The sequence below is a fragment of the Neofelis nebulosa genome, chromosome 5 (assembly GCF_028018385.1).
Source record: "Neofelis nebulosa isolate mNeoNeb1 chromosome 5, mNeoNeb1.pri, whole genome shotgun sequence".
In the NCBI taxonomy this organism is placed as follows: domain Eukaryota; kingdom Metazoa; phylum Chordata; class Mammalia; order Carnivora; family Felidae; genus Neofelis; species Neofelis nebulosa.
The window spans coordinates 110,445,679-110,472,643 of NC_080786.1; the positions used below are offsets into that span (position 1 = coordinate 110,445,679).

Genomic DNA, 26,965 nt, shown 5'->3' on the forward strand with positions numbered 1-26,965 from the left:
GTTGCATGAGTAAACATTGACATTTTTTTGCCTTTTCTCTAAAAATCCAGATTAGTAATGAAATTGAGAATGTCATGGAAGAAACCACAAAACCAGCAACTGAGCAGATTGCAGAGTTTAGTATCCACCTTTTGGGAGAGCAATATAGGGAAGAACTACAGGATCCCTCCAGCTTTCAGCACCAGCACCTTGTAGAAGAGTTTATTTCAGAGGTGGGTGATTTTTTGGTTTTCTTTCTTCCTCCTTTCCTTTCCTTTCCTTTCCTTTCCTTTCCTTTCCTTTCCTTTCCTTTCCTTTCCTTTCCTTTCCTTTCCTTTCCTTTCCTTTCCTTTCCTTTTTTTCTCTTCCTTCCTTCCTTCCTTCCTTCCTTCCTTCCTTCCTTCCTTCCTTCCTTCCTTCCTTCCTTCCTTCCTTCCAACAAGAAATTTTGCTGGGATTGTAAATTTCCCATATTCACAAGACTGGTTAAAGGTGGGTTAAGGAATCAAACTCTTCTACTTGGTACAGAGGGCTGTAACTTAGCCACTTCTTCAGAAAATTCTGTAAAAAGATCACAGAAAGGTAGATGAGTTATTTAATTGAAGCAAAACCTTTCACACCTTTGCCATCTGCTAACAAATAAATACTATTTCCAAACTTTTGCTGCACAGCCAAAGAAGAGTATGTTCTGTGGCATGGTTTTAACTTGACAGTATTTGGAGAAATGCATATCTTTGAGAAACTACATGGATTGTATCGTTTTTCTTGAAGGAACATTAAATTTAATTTCTTTTAATTTCATATTTAATATTCTTTTTCTAAATTAAAAAATTTGAGGCAGTTAACACATGGGTAGTATACAGTACCTAGTCCAAAAGGACAAAACAGTATCCAGTGAAAAGTAAATTTTCCTATCTCTGTTCCTTGGTTGGAGGTATTTTTATTTATTTTTTATTTTTTTAAATGTTTATTTATTTTGGAGAGACAGAGAGAGCATGAGTGGGGGAGAGACAGAGTGAGGGGGGACAGAGGATCCCAAGTGGGCTCCGTGCTGACAGCAGAGAGCCTGATGTGGGGCTTGAACCCACGAACTGTGAGATCATGACCTGTGCTGAAGTTGAACCTTTAACCCACTGAGCCACCCAGGCGCCTTGGTTGGAGGTAATTTTAAAAAGGTCTTTAAAGAATCATACATTAGACTATCCTGCAAATTTACTTTCTGGAAGAATTCTATATAGGACTTGAACTCAAGATTTTTTCAGTTAAAAATGATCCATACTTGGCCCCCTTCTTGTGTAGATTTTCTCTTGTGTGGTGAGGCATTCAGTGCCCATCTCCCCTCTCTGTCCATTGACAGGGCACATCATTCCTTCCTGTTTATTTCTTTTCCATTCCCTCTTGATGGGGCTCTCCTTGCCCAAGTTTTCCAATTCCATTACCTTGGACTCATTTCCTTCCCTAGACACTGTGTCTAGATGAGAAAAAGAAATATGCATCTCTCAGCCAAACAGCATCATTGTAGCCATCAGACATGGAGAGTGTAAGCCAGACAATTAATTTTCCTAGCTGTGTGGCCAAGTTGCAAGGCTGTATGGTATGTGGAAGAAATGTCAGTCAGGCTAGTGGCCACCTGGCATCAGATAGTGTCTTGGATCAGCTCTCTGGTTCTCTCTGCTCTTGGAGTAAAGAACCTTAATAAGCCTGAGTGTTTAGATAAACAATTGCACTGTATGACTGAATATTTATAGGAAGTCTAATAAACATTTTGAAAAACATCTCCAACAGAGACTTTATGAGGTAGATAGCTCTTGGTTTGAGGTGATCTGGGGGGTGATGAATGGTCTAGGCCTACCATGAAATGGTTTCTTCCCTGGCCAATCTGTATAGCCCCATCCCCTTACCTGCAGTGAAATGTCTACCAACAGCCACTTCTTTGTGTAAAACGGCAGAGTCAGAGGTTGTGTGTCTGAAAGGTTCTGCCACTGTGTTTACTGCAAATTGAGGGGGCCCCTCTAGCTCTCTCCCTTTAGGACACAGTCACAGGGATTGCTCCTTTAATACTATTTCCTGGGTAATAACACGGGAAGACATACAAGGAAAAAGAAAGCCTGCTTAAAGAGGATTGAGGTTCAGGAGCAATTGCTTTTTTTAAATGAGAAGAGTAAGATAAGCGTGGGATGACACCAAGTATGACATCAGAGAGAAAAAGGTCAGCATGATAGGCTTGGGAGCATAGATACCTGAAGAGAGCCACAGCATCAACACAGTGTCCTTGTATTGTGCCTTATGTTCTGCAAGCTGCTTGGTCTGTTGGCTAACAGCAACCATGAGAGTAAACATCTCCATTTTACACATGAGGCTCAGGAGGCTGAGTAAATTGTTCATGGTCATTTCAACCTCTAGGAGTAGAAGAGAAAATCAGGTCTCCTTCCCTTCAAAGTGTTCCTTCCTTTATACCATGTACATTCCCCTTAATTTTAATTCAGCTGAGAAGTTAAAGTGAGCTTCACAGTTTTCCCAGTCCTGGTCCCAATTCTGTAACATCCTTATCATGAAGCAGGGAGAAGAAGAAGAGGAGAAAGCATGAAATTCATTGGGAAGAATACGGGCTTTGGTGTTAGAAAGATTTCGGGTTGAATAAATTCTGATTTAGTCACATAACCAAATGCATGGCCCTGGGTAAGTTAGTTGATATCTCCGTTTTCTCATCTATAAAACTGGGAAAATAGGTATCTCTTGGCATTATTGCAAGGATTAGAAGTGCTTTTGCAAAGCACCAGGCACATAGAAGTCATTCAATAGGCTGTACCCATTATTAATCTTGATGTTAATAAAGAGCAGTGATTCAGCTGGACACCTGTATGATAGCTAACCAGATGTGATGAATTAGAATACCTGTATGTGGTTAGACTCAAGAGATGGCAAAGCCCCAAATGATATGGGCCTAGTGATAATAATAACATACAGTTGTATTGCATTTTTCAGTTAATGGAGTACTTTCAGGTGCATTCATTTTAATCTTATGAAAACTGATATGGATGGTGGGCAGGGCAGTATTAGTTCTATAAAATAAGGCACTTACTTTGCCAGCAGAAACAGTTGAGACTGACTCATTTTCAAATTCCTATTCTACGGATTCCATCTCTACTTTGATCCCACAAGAATTATGGCACCTCTGTCTTTCCTCTAAGAGAATAAAACAAGGCAAATTATGATAGCCAAAGAGTTACATGGGTTTGGATTCTTTATCCTTAAGGTGTTAAGGTCTTCGGTGATCCATGATTTTTTAAAAAATCCCATTCCCCCAATTTTATCAAGACTTGGCTTTAAAAGCAAATGCCCAGAGAGAGATGTCTCCAGAATCCATTAATAACTTCCTTTCTTTGTTCTGGTGTTGGTTCCATTGTGACTTTTCTGGTGAGAGTGTCACCTTCTGAAATCTGGGTTAAATGCTCAATGTTGTTAAAATACATATTTATGCATGACCTGACTATTTTTAGATTTTTAGTTCAGTTAGCATTCTTTCCAACCCTCTATTCACTAGGCTTATATTGATTTACATGGCTGGATCTTAAATATCTACTTGCTTCCTGTCAATGTGATGCTCCTAAGTTGAGCTTTTGACCAATTTAGTTACCTGGTCACTGCTTCATAACCTACATCATGACACCCAATCAATAGGGCCTCTCTTCTGGGGACTGAGCTTCAGCTTGTGGACTATTTTCTAATTTTGATTGTGTTCACAGTTCCCTCGTGTTGTAGGAACAGGAAACAGATGCCTTCAGAAACTTTACACTGAAAGAAAACGAATACTTCACTGTTTATGAGTGTGTATGCTGCACCAGATTTCTAATCCAAACAATTACCTTTAAAAATGTTATTGTAGCTTTTTTTGGGGGGGAAACTAATGCTTTTATCTACATTTCATCCCACAAGGGAAAAAGCAGTGTTTTGCCAACAAGAAGTTGCTTTTCACAACTTCTTGGAAAGAAATTATATTAGAAATTTGGAAAGAAATTAATATTAAAGCATATCAAAACCTTAATGTGAAAGAAAAATGTGGCAGTGTTGTGTTAAAAACTATTTTCTAACAAGGTTAATTATTATAGTTTTCTTACATAACATTCTGTCCACTATGTATCTGTATACATGTACAAGCTTCCACCACTTATAAACAGCGCACTTTATAGTCAGCTCTTAAAGCAGTATTTTATATGTACCTTTTCACATTTCTACATAGCTATAAATTTTATTTTTATTTTTAACAGGTTGAAAATGCATTTACTGGGTTACCAGGCTATAAAGACATCCGTGTACTTGACTTTAGGTAAGCAGACTCTAAAAATGTACATGTTCAGTAGCACTCTTTATTTCAATGTAATACCTTTTTTAGCTCTTTCTCTTATCCCCCATGCTAGACTCAGTATTCTTAGGGTTTGGGGCATTTGGAGGATAGTTGTGGCCCAGCTCTTGGATGTAGGGGAGCATGAGTAGGGTTACTGTGTAACCTCACAGCATAATTAATAGTGCCAACATCTTAAACTTGGCACCCTCTCTTGTCACGACTTCTGTGTTTACTAGCAATAACAGCAAGCATGTACGTGGCATTTACAGTGTGCCAGGCTTCATATCTATATTAACTCATTTATTCCCAATAGCCATGCTATGAGATAGTTATTATCACTCTTCATTGTTTCTAATAAGCACTCCAGAGCACAGGAAATTTCAGTAATTTACCCAAAGATACTCAGGTAGTTGTCTGTGCAAGGGAGAGGGCCATGACCACTCTCCCCAGTTCAGCCTTCTCACTTTTCACAGAATACTTCCTCCAGTTGTGACCAAAGCCTCTGTGAGAACCTAAGGATGTGAGGCCTTTGAAGACCCCTCTCATGTGACCTAAAAGGCAACATGACCTTGCAGCAAACTTCCCTGGGTTCAAATCCTGCTTTTGGCACTCCTGGCCAGATGATTTTAGATAAACTACCAAGTTTTAATGTCATATTTGTATAAAAAAGATAATTTACTATTAATTCTGCTTTATTAAAAAAACTTTAGAAATACTTTGGGTAAATTATGTAGCTTCTTTGTTCCTCAGTTTCTTTACCTGTAAAATGGGGATTCTAATGGCTCTTAATAATCTTAATGAGGATTAAATGAATTAATTTTTGTAAAGCACTTAGCACAGTTTTCTGCCACATGGGAAGTTCTGTTAAGTGTCTGTTACATAAAATTAATGAATTTTAAAGGCTATGCAATATCCTGTAGTTTAGTCAGTCCTGACCTTTCCCAATCCCTTAAGCCCTTTTCTGTATAACACCTTATTTTCTTTTCATTGATTTTAAACTACAAAACTCATTATCTACCAAAAAAAAGTTTCCTAATTTTGTTAATGCCAACAACTGGAGTCCTCTGCTGATCTACTAAAAAAAATGCTTATTTAGAAAGAGAAAACCTAAGAATAGTTTAAAAAGTAAGTTTAAAGACAGTAAATATTATTATTTTTAAAATAGAATCTTCTCTCTGCCTTTGTTCACTTCCTTCAATCTACAGACATTTTTCAGCATCTGATACTATATAAGCATTTTGATTTAAGGAAACATTTTAGAGGAAATATATTAAGAACTTGCACTTTGATGAATGATGTGACAATTATAACTGTCTCAAACTCTACTTAACACTTTGAATTTTTATTTTCAGGTCCCCCAAGGAAAATGGCAGGTAGAGTACTTTTTGGCACTTTTTATACTGTTCACTGGTTGAAAGGCAGTTTAGAAAATATGGTATGTTGTATTTTCAGTGTGGAATAACTTCCAATATTAGTGTCCAATATTCCAATATTAGTGTCAGTATCAGTTTCCATCTCCTTACAGATCAGAGGTTGGCAAACTTTTTCACTTAAGGGTCAGGTAGTAAATATTTTAAGCTTTTCAGGCTATATGTTCTCTGTTGCAACTACTTAACTCAGCCATCAGATGAATGTAGATATCGATAATATACTGACAATGAATGAGTGTACCTATATTCCAGTAAAACTTAGTTTATGGAAACTGAAATCTGAAGTTCACATAATTTTCACATGTCACAAAATATTCTTGCTTTGATTTTTTTAAACTATTTCAAAAAGAAAATTCATTAACTCATGGACACTGGGCTGGATTTAGCTCACAAGATATAGTTTATATAACCCTCCATACACTGTTGACTATCAAGTGCTTTAAATGTTGAGCTATACTTAATTAAAATAGGAATAAAAACTTCCATTAATGTAAGCACTTTCAAGTATACTGTCATTCAGTAACATAATCAAGTGTCACTTTAAGTGGCAAATGAATGGGAGAAAGATCGTCTCTTCAATAGTTCATTTGCAAAACAAAATCCACTCTAGAATTTCTTAGAAAAAGCATAATATAAAAACATAGTCAATACTCTTTGTGGTAGTTGCTTGTCATTTTTTTTGCCTTTGGGCTCAAATTTATTTAAAACTCATTTTCTCAGGGTGCCTGGGTGGCTCAGTCGGTTGAGTGGCTAACTTTGGCTCAGGTCATGGTTTCACAGTTCATAAGTTCAAGCCCTGCATCTGGCTCTCTGCTTTCAGTGCAGAGCCCACTTTGGATCCTCTGTCCCTCTTTCTCTCTGCATCTCCCCTGTTCCTGCCTTCTCTATCAAAAATAAATAAACATTAAAAAAACTAATTTTCTCTTCCAATATTGATAAGTATAATAGAAAATTTATGAAGCAAATTTATAGGTTAATTATGGACATGTTTAGACATACAGTAATACTCCTTCATTGTAATATTTAATATTTGAAAAGAGTATTCTGACTTCCTCATTTAGAATTATTGTGTTATATGTACGTTTCGTGCTTGCAGTGATGTCTTGGGTCCTTTGTAGTCTTTGCTGCTTTCCACTCACAGAGTCCCCCTTAGGATCTCCTGCAGGGCTGGTTTAGTGGTCATGAGGTCCTTCAGTTTTGTTTGGGAACATCTTTATCTCTCCTTCTATTCTGAATGACAGCCTTGCCAGATAAAGGATTCTTGGCTGCATACTTTTCCTATTCAGCACATTGAATATTTCCTGCCACTGTCTTCTGGCCTGCCAAGTTTCAATGGACAGGTCTGATACTAAACTTATGTGTCTTCCCTTAAAGGTTAAAGACCTTTAGTCCCTAGATGCTTTCAGAATTCTCTCTTTATCTATGTATTTTGCCAGTTTCATTATGATATGTTATGGTGTTGACCTGTTGTTGATTTTGAAGGGGGTTCTTTGTGCCTCTTGGACTTGGATGTCTGTTTCCTTACCCAGATTAGGCAAGTCCTCATATATAATTTGTTCAAATAAACCTTCTGCCCCTTTCTCTCTCTCTTCTTCTTCTGGAACTCCTATGAAATGTATATTATTTTGTTTCATTGAATCACTTAGGTCTCTAATTCTCCCCTCATGGTCTAGTAATTTCCTGTCCCTCTTTTTTCAGCTTCATCATTTTCCAAAATTTTATCTTCTGTTTCACCTATTCTCTTCTCTGCTTCTTCCATCCTTGCTGTCACTGCATCTAGTTTATTTTCTATCTCAATGGCAGCATTTTTAAATTCATTGTGGCTATTTCTTAGGTCTTTGATCTCTGCAGCAATGGATTCTCTGTTGTCTTCTATGTTTTTTTTTTCAAACCCAGCTACTAGTCCTATGACTGTTATTCTAAATTCTTATTCAGATATGTTGTTTATATCTGTTTTGAGCGATTCTCTGCCTGTCATTTCTTCCTGGAATTTTTTTTTTTTGAGAATTCTTCCATTTCCTCATTTTGGCTAGGTGTCTGTCTTTTACGTGTTTTAATAGCTTGTTATGTGTCCTATACCTGTGAATACTAGTATATTAAAAAGCGTTATACACTGTCCATGGCCTGGTACTCTAGGAAGTGTTTTTGGAGTGTGTTGTATGCACTCTGTTGTTGAGTCTTTGGCTCTCTATCCCACTGCACGTAGTGGTGGATTGTTGATTGGTTCGTTGAAATAACCCTGGAAAAAGTGAAAAAGGTGTGTGTGTTGGGGGGGGAACTTATCCCATATGAAGTAATCCTGGAAAAAAGGAAAAAGGTGTGGGGGGGAAATTTATCTCATAGAAAGAAATGAAAGGGGTGAAAAAAAAATACAGGCAGAGAATCAAAGAAACTATAAAGTTTAATTCAGAGAGAGAGAGAGAGAGGAAAATAAAGAAGAAGGAGATACAGAAAAGGTATAAAAAGAATAAAGTAAAAATGCCTGATTAAACAGACAACCAGAACAGAAAAGGAAAGATTATATATATATATATATATATATATATATATATATATATACATATATATATATATATGAAGAGAGAGAGAGAGTTGAATTGATCAAAAATCCAATCAGAAACTATGAGCTTGATTCCAAAGGGAAGAAAAAAAAAAAAAGAGGGTAGAAGGGGGGAAAGGGGGGGAAAGAGAAGGAAAGAAAAGAGAAAAAGAAAAAAACATTAAAAAAAAAACCATCCCAGCCTAACAGACAAAAACAATACACTTGTCTGTTGGTGCCTGAGACCAGTGACTGTGCTGGTCTGGAGGCGATGCCTCCTGGTTCACTCAGTGTCAGTTCTGCTCCAGTAGACATGCAGGCACCAGGCACGGAGGGACAGGGTTTGGTGTAAGTGTGTTTTGCCTCCACTGGGGGTGCTGTGCTGTTCCCTGAAGCCCCATGTGTAGGTGATGGGGAGAAAAATGGCAACTCCTCAATCTCTCCTCTTGGCACTGGGTATCTCAAATCATGCTGTTTGTCCTGCTCCACAGTCTTCCACACCTTCTAAGCGCTTGGCTGGGATTCAAAACCCCATGTCTTAAAGGATCCCTCACTGCTTAGACCTGTTTCTGGGGTAGCACCACTCCACCCAGTCCACAAAGGGCCTCTGGCTGGTGCCTGCAGGGTCTTGTGTCTTTGCGGTGGGGGGTGGGGGTGGGGGTGGGGAGCATTAAACCTTTTTCTCACAGTACTCTAGGGAACGGACTGTGGTCTCCCAGTGCACCCCTGAGGTCAATTCCGTACCCTGGGCCGGGTCTCTCCCCACCAGGTGCGTGCACAGGGCATGGACTCCAGTCTGGAGAAAGTCTGGCACCCCTGAAAACGCTGGTCTTCAAATCCTAAGGCTATTTGCAAAGTAGAAACTGCAAAGTACAAACTCCTGATATCTTCTTCCCCAGTCTGTGGTTCAGAGAGGTGTTTCTCTTTTCCAAATATAATACCACACTTTCACAGCCTCTATGTCTCTTCCTTTTGTCTCTCCACGGAAGGGGTCCCCTCCTCTCTGTGCCTATGGGGCCCAGCACTTTATCTCTACCAATTTGTAAACATCCACCTGTGTCTCATCAAGCTGTCTCCGTCCACCTGTGGAGATTTCTCTGTTACTCTGCAGACTGTATTCCTGGGTATTCTAAGTGTTCTGACCTCAATACAGCTGTGTTTGAGGGACAAGGGAAATCCCAGTCCCCCTACTTCTCCACCATCTTAACTCCTCCTGACGTCCTCATTTTCATTTATATTATTTAAGCAAGTGTTTAGTAAGTACCTAGAAATCGGACAATTCCCGTGCCTACAAAAATGATAACTCTTGGTTTATATCCTCTAGGAATACACAGTCAAATGAAAACCACTTTTAGAGATATGTCGAAGTACTGCCTCTTTTTTTTTTTCATTTTATTTTCTCAATATCCCTGTGAGATAGTGAAAATGAGAACTATTATTTATTCTCCTTCTGGAGGTGGGGATATTTTGCCCAAGGCAGGCAAACTGATTTGCCATAAGTTATATGACTAGGAGGTATCAGATATTTTGACCAAGGTAATCAGAATTTTGATTTCTATACTGTTAGTATGTGTAAACTGTTTTGTGTGTATATATTATAGGTAATGTGTTGATGGCCAGTTCTCAACCAGAGGGCTTGATTGTTTGTTACCCTCTTGGCATGATTAGAATATGAAAACCACCCAAACTCTCATGTTAATCCTATGACCAAAAGAATGGTATCCAGTTACTGAGTGCTATGTCCTCTACAGGGACACAGATAACAATATGAAGCCATTAGATTTTATGATAGAATTGTTAATCTAGGTACAGTTTCCAAAATTGTTCAGTATTGTCAGATATTAGCCAGTTGATGGAATTTATTCATAACTTTTTGGTATACTTGTGTTCTGACCTGTGTATAAATGAATGTGTGGCACAGAAATAGTCCATTTATATAATATATAACCTCTTTCTCTTATTCCATAAGCATTTATATGCATATGAAATTTTCTATTTGCTTTGTACCTGGCTCAAGGTTCACATATTATTTTAAGTTAGTAGGTTACTCATTTGAAGTGAATCAATAATATATCTGCTTGGTATACTTCAAAACTTCAGCTCCAGGCTTTGTAAGTGTGTTCCTTCTTTGTAATAGAAGAAATTTTATAAAAGATGTCTGAGTTTCTCTGAAATATGTTTATTTTGGTGGATGTTAATGAGAGGTAATATTTTTATTTTGTCTCTTTAAAATCTGTGCATGTTAAACAGCCAATCAGGGCATTTGAGGTAAGAGAGTAAGAAAGGGTAAATTTCACCTCCACATGATTGACATTTCTGGAGAACCTTTCTCTATATAGCAGCTGTTTCAGTCTAGTTCAGAAGATGAAAGATGATGATACAGTGGTGGCTGATTAACTCAGAGGTGCTGAGTGTGGAGAACCAGCCCTGCTTTCTTCAGTCAGATCATGTTTTGTCTTCCAATGTGCTTGCTGCCTCTTATGTACTTCCTTGGCCTCTGGGCTTTCTTTTATTCTGTCCTTCATCCTAAGATGTCTCTTTACTACATTTACCATGCCAGAACTCAGTCTGTTTTGGCTCCTAATGACAGTCTCAGCTCTGAGAATAGAAGGTTTCCCGATTCCTTAAGCATTTCTTTGAGTTCTTTTTCTAGTACAAAACCATGGTAAAGAATTGTAGCATATCTCTGAGGCACTTTATCTTCTTTAATGAATTTCTCCTCACTAGATAACGTAGGCTGTAACGGAAGTATTATTTTTAGACATCCAAGGCAAATTTTGGGAGACAAATTATATTTTGTCAATAAAGAGTAAACCTGTAATCTAATCCAGACTACACAGATTTCTTGATCCAAGAACATTTCTCTTGATCTTCTCCGTGTGATATTTAAAAGTCATGCAAGGCACATGCTAGACTCCCAGTGAAAGTTGATTCTCCTTGTCTGGTTTTCTGCATAGCATAGGAATGAAATCAGTTTTTTTCCTCCATTTTTTTCCTTATCACTGGTTTCTGTCTTAACATGAAATTGGTTTTGCAGAGACCCCAAGAACCTCATCTTTCTGGAGATGTAGTCATGGTCCATCCCATAGAGTTTGGGAAGAGCATGCATATCCTCAGGGGTATGGTTGTGGCTGTGAAGTAACATCTCTAAAATGATTGCTCAGAAGACAGAGATGTATGAAGATAATGCATGCTCTTTAATGTGAAAAATGTAGAGACTAAAATTCTTTGGATCAAGTCAGGAATATCATACTGTTATTTAAGTGGCACAAATTAGTTGTCTTATCTGCCTGCATTAGTGAATAAAATTGACCATTTGTTCTTTCATAATTTTCAAAAGTATTTATTGAACTACTATGAGTCAAGCATTATGCTAGATGCTTGGAACACATACTGTGTGGTGAATTCTGACCAGTAGGTGTCCCTCTTACTATTTTATTCTACCTCAGTGCCATCATTTGGTTATTTTAGTGTATTTTACTGAAATACACTTTACAAAAGAGGGTCAGGAATTACCCATAAATCAACATATTCTGACATGAAAAATTAAGAGACTGAAGGAAGCTCTAGATAACAAGCTGATGTCTTACTACTTTGTAGAGCATCAGGATGTCAAAATCCTTAGTTACCACTTGAAAGCACCTTAAACCATCCCATTAGAAGTGATAGCTTATCAGATCTAGGAAAAAAACCTTATGGAAGTTACTCAGAGTAAGATAAAAACATCATTACAAACCTGATTATTTGTATGGCTGGTGAGGGAGGTCACTTTCATCATGTCCCCTCTAGTCCAGGGTGTGGATCTGCAGGAAGCAGGCCTAGGACAGGTCCAAAACTGCTTGTACTCCCAGGAAGAACAGGTCTCTTAAGACCAATTCGTGCTTACCAAATCATAAGATATGATGCATTCTCTAGGATGCCAATTGATTGATTTAAAGCAAGAAATTTGCCAAGTGACCAATTGTTGCATTGTCTGGCTCATGGATTCTTTACCCATAGGAAAATCTGTGAGGAGTTATAATCAAAGTTCTTTTTGCAAGCTTGAAATAAGAGAAAGGAAGTTGGATGATCTTAATGGCCAGTATCATCAAGCCATGCTAGCTTTTTGTGGCTCTCTCCAATCTAAGGATCTACTTTTACAAGGAAGCCATAATACATTGGTCAGAAGATTTCCACTAAATAGTGAAATAAATTAGTTGACTAATCTCTTTTTCTAGAATCCATGAGATCATTCTCATTATGTTGATACTTTTTGTTTAGATATGTGTATATCTTTATTAGACTGTAGTTTTCTTTTTATATTCAGACAAGTTTAGATTTCTGTTTATTAGTAGGCACTGGGTGCCCTGAAGGTACCATGCTGAACACTGGGGATAGAAACTCAAAGGCAGACTGAAAGGCAGTCACTTTAAACAAAATCTTTACACAACCATAAAGGCTGTAATCAAAGAATATATAATAATTTATAAGTAAGTTATCACTTATAACAGAGGAGGGAGTGCTTAAATTATTTGTATGCTTTGGTTTGGGAGTCATTTTCCTCCTATTAGAATGTCTGAAGGAGGGAAATTGTTTTCATCTCATGTCTATATTGAGTGGTTTATCTTCAAGAAGGTAGTGTTCTCCTTTCCTGTGGAAGGATCTTGATGTGACTTGATGGGTACTGCTTCTGATGGCCGTATCTCATAGACTGGCTGGAAGCCAGAGTGATGACTATAGCAAAGCTCCTAATGACTTTTTTGCATAATAGTTTAACGAAAGCTACTGAGAGTGGAGCATAGTAGTTCAGAATGCAGGTGCTGGAGTCAAGCAGATATGTGTTTGAATCTTGACTTACATGTTGCAAAATTTTAGGCAAATCTTCTGACTTCTTTAAAGCTCAGTTTCTTCAATAATAACCTGAAGATAATAAAACCTTTATAGGGTTATTATGAAAATTAAATGAGATAAAGCATGTGAAATACCTGTCACATTGTCTGCAGCAAATGGTGGCGGAATCCATGCCTTATGAGCCCCTCCCCACACCCAGGTGTAATATTTGCTCTCCATGGGTTCCTTTCTTTGTGCTTCCTTAGCAGGGCCTAATCTGTTCTCTCTTTTAATCCATAGTGGTTTAGATGTTCACTATGCAGTAACCTTCAATGGTGAGGCCATCGGCAATACCACCTGGGACCTAATTAGCCTTCATTCCAACAAGGTGGAAAACCATGGTCTTGTGGAACTGGATGATAAGCCCACTGCTGTTTATGCAATTAGTAACTTCAGAGATTATATTGCTGAGACACTGCACCAGAATTTTTTGTTGGGGAATTCCTCTTTGAATCCAGATCCTGACTCCCTCCGGCTTATCAATGGTGAGTTGATATCCATCATAAAGTCCTTGTATAGCTTTAGCTTCTTTTCCAATATACTCTGGTGAAAACTGATTTCCTTAAATATGTGTGGTTCTCTAGACTGCATGAGACACAGCTCTTTTGGAGAGACAAGTCAGGAGCTCTTAGGAATATTTGTAGACAAAAGGCCACAAAGAGAGGAGAAAGTAGAGAAGAGCATGAGATGTAGAAATAATTTAGGGAAGTAGGAGGAAAATATAAGAAAAACAGAAATAGAACCTGTAAGTGTGAATTGAAACAGGTTATAGGGCTGCCTGAGCAACCAACACATTAATTCTCTGCAGGCAAATCAACTGGTGTGATGACTTAAAAGCCAGAGAGCAGAAGATACAGAGTAGCTCAGGAAAGTTCAGGGAAGATCTTGGTGAAAGGAGAACTGATACTGGGTGGTGGGGAGAATCCCAGAGAATTTAGTACTAAGTTTGTATTTAGATAGCTGGAGAGAGCCAGTTATGATCTGAAATTGATAGGTGGATCTGGGATCACCAGGGCGAGGTTGACTACTTTGGATTTAGAGGCTAAAGAGTGGCCTAGTTAATCTCATACTAAAGTTTGCTAAGAATCTGGTAACTAGTATTGCAACAGTTTAACTCATCAGGGACACGGTGTCCTGTTAAATTACTTGCTACTTCATGTTTCCTTTATGATTTCTTCACTCAAGAGTAGTTAGCTTTTAAAATGTGCATGGAGTATATTTTATTGAAGTGATTGCATAGGAGAAGTACCAGCTGCCAAAGAGGAAAATTTATGAATGATAGGCAATACTAACAATGATACATTTTATACCTTCTTCAATTCCTACGTTTTCTTAGGAGAAAAGATCCTGTACCTTTTCAGGCAGTTATCACCTAGGCCTGTGTGTGTGTGTGTGTGTGTGTGTGTGTGTGTGTGTGTAAATAAACAAACACAAATAGACACAAGACAGACAAAAGAGAGAAAAAAGGTTAAGTAAAATTTTACTATGTATAACTCCTTCTTCCTAAGTAAGGTATTTTTTGAGAGCTGAACTAAAACTTTAAATTGTTTTCAATTATTTTGGCTGCTAGAATGATGTTTCCTTAATATGACAGGGTGCTAGGTCAGGGTCATAAAGTAGCTTGGGTTTCATATAGGCTATACAGGACTTTAAAGTGGAGAAACTGTCTTTGTAGATGATAGTGACATTAGGCTATCAGTTCTAAAACACTAAGGAACCTTTGCATTTTGGAGCAGTGCAGGTACCCTGGGCTTATTTTCTCATACACTCCTTTTTCATCATTCTATCTTGTTGGAATACCTGAGCTAGATAAAATAGTGAAAAGAGAAGAGGCTTGTTATAATCTGAAATTGCTGAATTCCTTTTGGCAAGACTAGTATAGACTAGTTGAAGACTACCTATGGGAACAGCAAATAGGCAGAAGTTCCCAGGAATCTGGATATTGGGATCAGAAAAAAGATAGCGCTAGGAGGTCATGACCTGAAGGAGATGGGAACCTAAACTGAACAGAAGGTACAAACACCAAGGTTAATAATGAAGGTAGTGGAAGAATGACATGAAGATTAAGGTATACAGCAGGCCAAGCAAGATTGTGTAGGAAACTAAATCCAGCATAGCAAGGTCTTCCTTTTATATGGAGCTTGGGAGTAGAGCTATCTCCCAGAAGATGTCCTAAAAAAGGAGTTCAAAAACGGAGAATTTCTAAGCGAATTTAACAAAAGCTTTAGGATATACAGTACAAACTAATTCAGGTGCTTTGATCTTTCATTAGATGAATGTTTCACTTGTATAAAATTTCATCCCTAAAATCTATTTCTATTGTCATGCCAACTGAGAGTTCTAGGTAACTTGGTCATCATTTTTTAAAGATATATCATCCTTGACCCGTAGAAGACAACTGTAAACACAGTCGCAAAGAGTTTTGGGAAATACTTAAACCGAATAGGGTTTTTGGCTTCTGACTGATCCCTTTACATCAGGCCAGTGGTAACAGGTGAATAAAGAGAGATTCTGCTTCCATTTTTGGTGCATACACCAGATCAAATTGTGGCAATCCTTTTTTTTTTCTTTAGCTTTTATAGATTCCCTCTCCCCTTCAGGCAAAATCAATTTCTTCTTTGTATCCCATACATAGTATTACATGCCCTCACTTCAGTGTATAATTTGTGTTTATCTCTCTGACATAGGGGATACTTGCATAGGAGAAACTTGGCTTTATTAATGTTTATAGTCTCAGCTTTATCAAAGTCTGTGTAACTAGAAGGATTCAGTAAACCTTTGTTGAATTAAATTATACAATCTACTGTCTTCTCTCTATTGCTCTTTAATATTGGTATAATGATAAACTCTCTGGTGTCCTAGCCCACTTTTCAAAGGTCCTTTCTGCCAAAAAGGAAATCATTTTGCATAATTTCCTCCATTCTTAGCATCAACCAAATGAGTTGGAATTTCAGCTTAACTTTTTTATTAAAGTGAAAAAAAATCAATTTAAAAACATCTTTACAGGAATCTTGAAAAGAGTAAATAATGCTTGCAAAAAGAAAAAGAAATTACATAGGAATGTTTTAAATGTAATAATGAGAAGAATATTTTATGTTGGAGTCTTGTAATTCAGATAGATTGTGTTAATATTGATGCAGGCAGGCTGGGTTCGAGGAGACCAGCCAAGAGAGGGTCCTGCAGGACAAGCCAAGAGGGTCCTTGACTATGCACAGGACAGAAATAAAACGCAAGCCTGCAGGAAGTGAGCAGAGTTATTGAAGATATAAATGTAGAGAGAGAGAGAGAGAGAGAGAGAGAGAGAGAGCGCATGCAGATATAGATGATGTATCTGGGAGAGTTGGAAAAGGAAAGGAGAGAGTCTTGTCTTTGGGGTCTGGGGTTTTTACTGAGGGTTGTAGTCTGGTGTACATGTTGTCCTCTCAGGCCTCCAGGAATCATCTAGAACAAGGACAGGCCCAGGTGTTCTTCATAAGTCACATTCCTTGGAGCCAGGGGGTCTTGGCATTGAGATGTCTAGTACTGGTGGTCTGGAACATGCATACGATGACCTCGTCTGGTCATTCTTGTGTGGTCCTTCCTTAGATGTTACCTTTTGTGCTGGAAGGCTCTACAGAAATCATTAATTTCTTATCCCTCACAAGGAGGACATACACTATTTGTTCTATAAGGCATGTGTAAAGTGAGGATGTAGGTCGTAGTAAGAATAGAAGCAGGAAAAAGAGCAAGAAGCAAATTTTTATGGAGTCCTTCAGTTTCCCCCTCTCAATGTAAGTAAACTCTCTGAATAAAGTAACAGATATTTTCTAAGCAAGTCTGCGTTATCTGCTGTGCCAAGATCTAAACTATAAAATCTAAACTTATTTTTAGTTGCCCCTGAACCTCAAATACAATAGCGTCTCAACTAAAAATGTTTTCTATATTGTTCTTTCTTCAGTGAGAGGGGTTTTACTTCCTGAAACTGAAGACCTAGTTTGGAACACCCAAAGTTCAAGTCTTCAGGCAACCCTACCATCCATTTTGGTAAGTATGTTTCTATGTTTTATGCCTAGAATTAGGCCCTCAAACTTTCTTCTTTGTACACTCACCTGATTACTTTGGCATCATGAATTTCCTGAGCTGTTCCTGTTTCAAACATTTTCTTAAATCATCCTTGGAACATGATTCACAGTTTTCAGCTCCAGAGTCCCAAGTATTGGTTCAGAAAATTTAAGCCTTCTGCAGTGGTTAAATGAAGTCTACTGTGGTTAATTGCCAAGCTCCACATGTGGTATAAAACTTATTTATGGTTTATACTTGTTTGGTAATAATGAAGCTGTAAGTGCCCACTGAGTTGTTCTCTAAAAGTTACTCAGAGATAGTTTTTATAGCTAAGACTATAAATTAAAGTACAAAGGGACAGTATAGATTTGTACTCCAAGGACTGTATTGAAGAAAAATGTTAGACTTTAAGGCATATACAATAGTGTGTGTGTGGAAGAGAAAGAGAAAGAAGAGTGAAAATAACAGCTAGCTGACAAATGACAGGGACTCAACATCAGGCATCTTTTTTTTTTTTTTTTTTTTTTGTCAACATTTTTTATTTATTTTTGGGACAGAGAGAGACAGAGCATGAACGGGGGAGGGGCAGAGAGAGAGGGAGACACAGAATCGGAAACAGGCTCCAGGCTCCGAGCCATCAGCCCAGAGCCTGACGCTGGGCTCGAACTCACGGACCGCGAGATCGTGACCTGGCTGAAGTCGGACGCTTAACCGACTGCGCCACCCAGGCGCCCCCAGGCATCCTTTTAACCTGGATTGAAAACATTCCTATTTGCACAGAAAGAGCATGGAATGAACTTTCCTTTTTGTTCTTACCACACAACTTCCCTAGGTGATCCTCTATCTGCTCCAGATGTTTGCTTGCCACTTCACCTATAGAGAGGCATCTAGTAGAAGACAAAGTGGCTTCCAGTGTAGTTGAAACAACATCACTGACAACTATACAACGACACCACCACCACCACTAGAGACTAGCTGGTTACAATGCATACATGAATCTTTTGTTATCCCATAGACACAGTAGGGGGGCTCCTTCTACATTCCCTACTCCTACTCTCTTGAGCTTTTTTCTGTCTCATATCAGCTTTTTAAAATATTTGTTTCTTGACTTTAATCCTTCAATGAACATTCATAACGTCTCCCCCAAATTCACTTAACCACTGATATATGCAGCCATTTCTTCTACTCAGCTATTGAGCAACTCAGTTTTGAAATGTGATGTCATTGGAAATAGTCTTTTTACTGAGTTCTATGTTGGAGAAGGAAAGTTAGGGGTTATTGACATTAGAGATTGCATTATTTGGTGTTTATTTATTCATTCACTGACTCATTCATTCCAATATATTTATTTTGTGATTTTCATGTGCCAAGTGCTGGGGAAGCTAAGATGAATAAGGGTGTGGGCTTGCCTACAAGAAGTTTTCAGTCTGGTGACAGATGTGTACACAAAGAAGGTGATGCTGTCATAGAAGTCCATTCAGGATGCAGTGGCAGACGATGGTGATTCACTGTGAACATGACATCACTAATCCCCATGCCTTCTAATCATATTCATCTCAGGCTTCTCTAACCACAGACCTGTGATGATACTGAGAATGATGTTGTAAAGATAGGAGTTTCTGTATGAGCCAGAGGTTTGCAAACTGGAGACCAGCCAGCTGGATCCAGCTATAAGCATGTGCTTTGGGATCAGGTTTTTTACAAAGCCAATATTTAGCAATTAGGATATTTTTACAGAAAAATGAAGATTTCTAACCTCTTTTGAAAACCAGGGTGATCTGGTATCATTAGGTTCACGTTCCCCTGTTGCAGAAAAGTGGCTAGGGTTTGGCTAAAAGGGGCTGCCCTTCGATGATGACAAGCACTGACTAACTGGGCTCAGATGTTTATTCATGATGCCTGTAATGTGGTTCCATTTGCGTCAAAGCCAACCCCTTGGGTTTTTGAATAGTGATAACTGTGGGGCATTAAGTAACAATTTGAGGAGACAGTGGAATGTTAATAGATGATAATAAGGCATGAAAAAAAGGATGATTAATTAGAAGTGTGTGGTTATTGGTTTTCCTCCCTCTTTTTTTGGGCAACTGTTAACAAGATTTTGTTCTTTCATAGAAATGAGATTTAAAATATTTTTTTTACAGATTTGATTTTTAGAAATTATTTTAGAGGTAGGATGTTGGGATACTGAATTTGACACCTTTTGGCATCCTGACTTGGAAAATCACATGTTGCACAGTATGCTTTCTATAGCACTAGCAAGCTTTTCATTTGGCATACCCAGAAGTGAAACTGGCCAGTATAAGCTAATATACTACATTGAACTAAAAGAAGAATTCTTGAGTTGAATTTGTTACTATGGGAACATCTATTCCTATGAAAATAAATGAAGTGCTATTACTGGCATGTATATGTCATACCTTTCACAATGTATGACAAAGTTTTATTGCCAAGCCATTTTTTAGGGGGTGCTTATTTGGAGTAGATTAGATGGTCATCCTTATTTAAAAAGTCAAATTGTTTCCTTTCACTTTTTATGTGGTCTACTTGAGACTTGACTTTCATCAAAGATGTTATGTATTGTTTTACTTTTAATTTTTATGGAATGGAAAGGCATTTTATTTGTATATACTGAAATTGTCTATATTGTTTAGGGGTTTCTTTTTCATTGAGGGTTGATCTGCTTTCCTAATGTGTGTCTGGTCACAGGAACTGTCTGATAAAACTCAATTTTTTCAGCATGGGATAAAGGGCTTAAGCCATTTCACTTTTTTTACTTTTAAAAATGTTTTAATGTTTATTTATTTTTGAGAAAGAAAGAGTGTGAGTGGGGGGGTTGCAGAGAGAGAGGGAGATGCAGAATCCAAAGCAGGCTCCAGGCTCTGAGCTATCAGTACAGAGCCTGATGCGGGGCTCTAACTTGTGAACCACGAGATCATGACCTGAGCCGAGTTGGATGCTTAAGTGTCTGAGCCACCCAGGCGCCCCAGTAGTTGTATTTTTAATTTTTTAGGAACCTCTGTATTATTGTCCATAATAGCTATGCCAGTTTATATTCCTACCAATGTGGTAGACATTTGTATGTATCTCTCGGTGAACAGTCTGGAATAGTGGGGAAAATATGGGGACTGAGAACTCTGGAGACTCAGGAGTGTAATTCTGAATCTTTCCTCTATTTTCTGTGATTGTGGGCATTTCACTTCTATGAACCTCAGTTTCTTTAATAGGCAAGGTTAGACTACACTTGATAGGATGGTATATGATTCTTCTAATTTGCTCTTGAATTCAGTTTGCTAATATTTTGTTGGCAATTTTTGCATCATATTCATCAGGGATATATATTTTTTTGTAGTATCTTTGTATGGTTTTGGTATCAGGGTAACGCTGGCCTTGTAAAATATGTTTGGGAGTGTTCACTCCTGTTTCATTTTTGGGAAGGATTTGAGAAGGGCTGGCATTAATTTTTCTTTAAGTGTTTGGTAGAATTACCAGTGAAACCATCTGGTCCTATATATGTTTGTTAGGTCCATTTGGTCTAAAGTATAGTTCAAGTACATCATTTTTTATTGATTTTTTTCCTCTGGATTATCTAGCCAGTGTTAAAAATGGGGATTTTGCTGTCCCCTATTATTTTTTAATTTATATTTTAGTTGACATACAGTGCAAAATTGGTTTTAAGAGTAGAATTCAGTGATTCATCATTTACATACAACACCCAGTGCTCATCACAACAAGTGCCCTCCTTAATACCCATCACCCATCTAACCCATCTCCCACCCAACTCCCTCCATCAATTCTCAGTTTGTTCTCTGTCATTAAGAGTCTCTTGTGGTTTGTCTCCCTCTGTCCTCTTCTCACGCCACCCATATGTTCATCTGTTTTGTTTCTTAAATTCCACATATTAGTGAAATCATATGGTGTTTGTCTTTCTCTTATTGACTTACTTCCCTTAGCATAATAAATTCTAGGATGGACATTTGGGCTCTCTCCATAGTTTGGCTATTGTTGATAATGCTGCTATAGACATGGCCCCTTTGAGCCAGCATGTTTGTATCCTTTGGGTACATACCTAATGGTGCAATGCTGGATCATAGGGTAGTTCTATTTTTAGTTCCTTCAGGAAGCTCCATACTGTTCTCTAGAGTGGCTGCACCAGTTTGCATTCCCACCAACAGGTCCCCTTTCTCTGCATCCTCATCAACACCTGTTGTTTCCTGTGTTGTTAATTTTAGCCATTCTGACAGGTGTGAGATGGTATCTCATTGTGTTTTTGATTTGTATTTCCCTGATAATAAGTGAGGAAATCCCCTATTATAATATTGTTATATACCTCTCCCTTCAGATCTGTTAATCTTTGCTTTATATATACCAGTGCTTCAATGTTGGGTGCCATTATATCTATAATTGTTATATCCTCTTGATGAATTAACATCTTTATTATTATATAATGACCTTATTGGTCTCTTGTTACAGTTTTTGATTTAAAGTCTATTTTGTCTGATATAAGTATAGCTATGCCTGCTTTCTTTGGTTTTCTATTTGTATGGAATATCTTTTCTTATCCCTTCACTTTGAGCCTTTATGTATATTTAACTGAAGTGAGTCTGTTGTGGTCAGAGTAGAGTTGGGTCTTGTTTCTTATACATTTAGCCACTTTTCGCCCTTTGAATGGGGAATTTAGTCCATTTACATTCAGAGTAACTTGATGAGTAAGTACTTATTTCTACCTTGTTAGTGTTTTCTGGCCCTTTTGTAATTCCCTTCTTTCTTTGTTTCTGTCTTGGTGTCTTCCTCTGTGAATTCATTGTTTTCCATAGTGGTAAGCTGTGATTCTCTCTTGTTTTTCTTTTGTGTATCTACTGTAGGTTTTTGCTTTATGGTGACCATAAGGCTTACATAGAACATCTTAGAGATATAGCAGTCTATTTTTATGTTAGTAACTTAACTTTCATGGCATACAAAAACTCTACCCTTTTACTCCCCTCTACTTTTGGTTTTTGAGGTTACAATTTAATTCTTTTTACATTGTATTCATTAACAAATTATTATGGCTATAGTTATTTTTAATACTTTTGTCTTTTAACTTTTTTACTATAGTTCAGTGGTTAACACACAATATTACCCACATTACAGTATTTTATTATATACTACTTTACCAGTATGTTGTATATTTTCATATGTTTTCATGTTACTAATTGGCATCTTTTATTTCAGTTTCAGCATTTGTGGTAAAGCAGGTTTAGTAGTAATGAATTCCCTCAACTTTCGTATATCTAGGGACGTCTTTATCTCTCCTTCACTTCTGAAGGGCAGCTTTGTTGGATAAAGTATTCTTGGTTGGCCGTTTACTTCTGTCAGCACTTTGAATATACCATCCCAGTTTGTATTGGCTTTAAATTTTGTGCTGAGAAATCCACTGATAGCATAATGAGGACTCCTATGTAGGTCAGAAGCTTTTTTCTCTTGTTGCTTCAAGAGTCTCTCTTTGTCTTAGATTTTTGATGGTTTTATTATAATGTGTCTTGGAGAAGTTCTTTTCAAGTTGAATTTGCTGGAGGTTCTATGAAGGTTATGAACTTGGGTGGTCAAAATCTCCACAGATTTGGGAAATTCTCAGCCATTATTTCATTAAGAAAACTTCCTGGCCCCTTGTCTCTGTTTTCCTGGGACTCCAGTAATTCAGATTGCTCCTTTGATGGTATCTCATTGTTTATGTTTCTCATTGTTTCTGTTACGTAGGTTTTCTTCACTTTTTTCTATTCTTTTTTTTTCTTCTTTTCTGACTGAATAATTTCAAAGATTTGTTTTCTACTTAACAGATTCTTTCTTCTGTTTGATACATTCTGCTGTTGATGCTATTGTATTTTTCACTTCATTCATTGTATTCTTCAGTTCAGAATTTCTGTTTTGTTCTTTATTATGACTCTTTTTTATGGTTCTTTATTATTATTTATTATTTTTGAGCCAGGGTCTCAGTAGTAATAGAATCACCAAGATAGAGCTATATATAGGCTTAAGGGAGTAAAAAAAGGAATGTTGAGGTATGCAGAGACTAGTAGTTAGAAGCCATTACCATCTATTGGATTTAGGCCAAGGGGAGAAAACTGTTACCAGATCCCAGTGATAGCTTAAGCTGTAATTGTAGAGGGATACAGCTATTGTAAGAGACACATTATTGGAGGGAGCAGGGAAGAATTAGCCCAACCTCTCACTTTTCTTATCCTTTGATTGTCTGCTTGTGCATCCCATTGAATAAACTCAAACAGAAGAGAGTTGGTAAAAAAGCAGGGATGATAAAATTATCAGGAGTCAGCTTCCCAGGGAAGAAAGCAGGGAAGAGAAGAATCTGGGGTGGTGGCAATAAAGAATAAGCAGCATGATGGCCCACTTAAAATAGGACCTGATTAAAACAGCACAGACAGACAGGAAGTGATTGTTTCACTGAGTTCCACAAAAGAAAATAAGTTTACTTGGCAGAAATAGTTAAGAATAGTTAGTTTAGAAATAGTAGGTGAAACTGAGGGGATATGTACATATACCCGATGACCTTCTGTTATTATCTATTTGGTGCATTTGTCACTAGGAGAAGGGATAAGTCGGGATGTACCCAGTGATTTCTTGCATCATGTTCCCTCCCTTATGATTGGAAGAATGTGTTATCCTAAAGCTTCCTCACATAGACCTTTGATGGATGGACAAGAGGAAGCGTAGGCAGAACATAAATGACTAATCAGGTCATAACATTGGGTTGAATCCCTCCTTAGGCCAGTAAGTTCTGTTTTATTTCATGGTCATAGACTGAGCTATAATTAACCACATTAATGTATGCTTTTGTTTAAAAAGTGTATTAGGCTTGACAGTGTATGTCAGTGAATATTCACCACCACTGTTTAGGAATCTCTGGAGGAAGGGGGGCCAGTTTTTTATTTTTTTATTTTTCATGGGCTTCATTTTATTCATATCTATTCCATGAATTCTAGTCTTTAGATGGGTTTATGTGTATGGGAATTTTTTAAATTGAAGTATAATTGACATGCAATTTTGTATTAGTTTCATGTGTACAGTATAGTGATTAGACGTTTGTATGCATTGTGATTTTATTACCAAAGTAGTTCTAGTTACTGTCATCATACAAAATTAATACAATATTATTGACTATATTCCCCTTGCTGTACTTTACAACCCCATAGCTTATTTATTTTATAACTAGAAGTTTGTACTTCTTGATGCCCTTTACCCATTTTGTCTTCCTCCTCCAACCCCCTTTCCCATGGCAATCACTGTTCTGTTTTCTGTATATATGAGTCTGGGTTTTGGTTGTTTGCCATTTTGTGTTTTAGATTCTATTTATAAGTGAAATCATGCAGTATTTGTCTTTCTCTGTCTGACTCATTTCACTTAGCATGATAGCCTCAAGGTCCATCCATGTTGTCACAAATGGCAAGACCTCGTTCTTTTTTATGACTGAGTAGTATTCCATTGTATATACACACCACATCTTTATCCACTCATTGATTGATGGACATATCTTGGCTTGTAGGTTGTTTCCATATCTTGGCTTTTGTAAATAATGCTGAAGTAAACTTAGAGGTGCATATATCTTTTTGAGTTAGTGTTTTTGTTTTCTTTGGTTAGATACCCAGAAGTAGAATGCTAGATCATGTGGTAGGTCTAGTTTTAATTTCTTGAGGAAACTCTATACTATTTTCCACGATGGCTGTACCAGTTTACATTCCCACCAATATGCACATGTTCCCTTTTCTCTACATCCTCGCAAACACCTGTTGTTTTTTGTCCTTTTGATTTTAGCCATTCTTACAGGTGTGAGGTGATATCTCATTGTGGTTTTGATTTGCAGTTCCTTGATAATTAGTAATATTGAGCATGTTTTCATGTGTTTGTTGGCTATTTGTCTGTCTTCTTTGAAAAACTGTCTATTTAGATATCTGTCCATTAAAAAAATGGATCAGTTATTTAATTAGGTTCTTTGTAAGAAATTTAAAACATCAATTTATGAGGAAAAACTCTGTTTGTGAGAGAAAACACAGAGCAGAGGTAGCCCTGGAGCTGAGGAACAGCTTTGATTTTTGGCAGAATTTATGAGTCTACAGCTTTCTGATCAACCTTGTGCTGTTCTGTCATCTCATATTTCTCTTTCTCCATGTTTAAGATCTCACCTTACCAGTGTCTGGGTTTACACACTTTTTTTTTCTTGAAGTAAGCATCAGTGAGGTGTTTTGGGATTTGCACACTGCTGATATGAATTTTTGTGGAGGTGGCAATGACAAGTTTCTGATGTGTTCTATACCGAGGACCTTGATTGAGGGCCAGAAGTCCAGTCACAAGTACTAAGCCACTGCTCAGTTGCTTCTGGAAAATCACCCTCTTGCCTCTGTGGCACCCAGTAAGGATGAACAAATGGTCCCCGGAGTGATGGTAGCTCATAGTTTTCTCACATGCTGACTGAAAGGTTTTTTTGTTTTTTGTTTTTTTTTTGCTGTGGCTCAATAGCTTTTGAGGCACATCTTCAGTAGGGTAATACCTAGGCATTTTGTGAAGTTTAACCACTCAGGTACCACAATTCTTGTCACCACCAACTGGTTTTGTGACAATAGCAAGAAGCTTCTCCTTCTTTTTCTTTTCAACCTGGATTTAGCTGCTAAATACTTCCTCTTATACATGGCCTTTCTGGAGTACATAGCTAATCAGGAATATCTGCCACTTGCCCTGATGAGGACAGGGTTTCACCTTCAGAGGGGCTTCCCCTTCTTTGGAGTTTTAGCATTGAGATTACCCTTCTTAACCTGCCACCAGCATCAGCCTTCTTGGCTTCACGTTTCTTCTACTTAGTATCTGGCTTCTCAGCTTTTTCACCTGCCATCTTGCAAGATGGGAAAGAGTGATCTCTGTCCATTTTTAAAATCAAATTGTAAATTTTGTTACCGAATTGTATGAGGACTTTATATATTTTGGATATTAACCCATTATTGAATATATGATTTGCAAACATCTTTCCCCATTCAATAGATTGCCTTTTCATTTTGTTGATGGTTTCTTCACTGTATGGAAGCTTTTCAGTTTGATATAATCTCATTTGTTTATTTTTGTTGCCCCTGCCTTTGGAGCCAGATCCAAAACTTATCGCTAAGATCATTGTCAAGGAGCTTACTGCCTATGTTTTCTTCTAGGAGCTCTATGGTTTCAGGTCTTAGATTTAAGTCTTTAATCATTTTGAGTTAATTTCTATATATGGTATTAGTGGTCCAGTTTCATTGTGTGTGTGTGTGTGTGTGTGTGTGTAGCTGTCCCATTTTCCTAGCATCATTTGTTGAAGAAACAGTACTTTCCTCATTGTATATTCTTGCTTTCTATGTCATAAATCATTGACTATATGTGAATGAGTTTATTTCTGGGCTGTGTCTTCTTTTCCATTGATTTATGTGTCTGTTTTTATGCCAATACTATACTGTTTTGATTATTATAGCTTCGTAGTATGGTGAACTCAGAGAGTGTGATACCTCTGACTTTGTTCTTTCTCAAGATTACTTTGCCTATTTTGGGGGTCTTTTGTGGTTCTGTACAAATTTTAGAATTATTTTTTCTAGTTTTGTGAAAAATACCATTGAAATTTTGATATGGATTACATTGAATCTGTGTAGATTACTTTGGGTCATTTGGACATTTTAATATTAATTCTTCCAATCTAGGAGCATGGAATGTCTTTCCATTTATTGTGTCTTTAGTTTCTTTTCATCAATGTCTTAC

General features: G+C 37.5%; 1 protein-coding gene and 1 pseudogene across 3 annotated transcripts in view; one reads left to right on the forward strand and one right to left on the reverse strand.

Annotated features, from left to right (window-relative positions):
* Positions 1–26,965, forward strand: part of IMPG2 (interphotoreceptor matrix proteoglycan 2) — an 89,814-nt gene that overhangs the window by 39,322 nt on the left and 23,527 nt on the right. For all 3 annotated transcript variants that reach the window (XM_058731563.1, XM_058731564.1, XM_058731565.1), the window contains 5 exons: positions 51–212; positions 4,248–4,306; positions 5,677–5,697; positions 13,403–13,647; positions 17,100–17,185. In XM_058731563.1, coding sequence (XP_058587546.1) covers positions 51–212; positions 4,248–4,306; positions 5,677–5,697; positions 13,403–13,647; positions 17,100–17,185 — 573 coding nt within the window. The remainder of the gene's footprint in view (positions 1–50; positions 213–4,247; positions 4,307–5,676; positions 5,698–13,402; positions 13,648–17,099; positions 17,186–26,965) is intronic.
* LOC131512624 (large ribosomal subunit protein eL6-like) lies at positions 25,199–26,081 on the reverse strand (annotated as a pseudogene).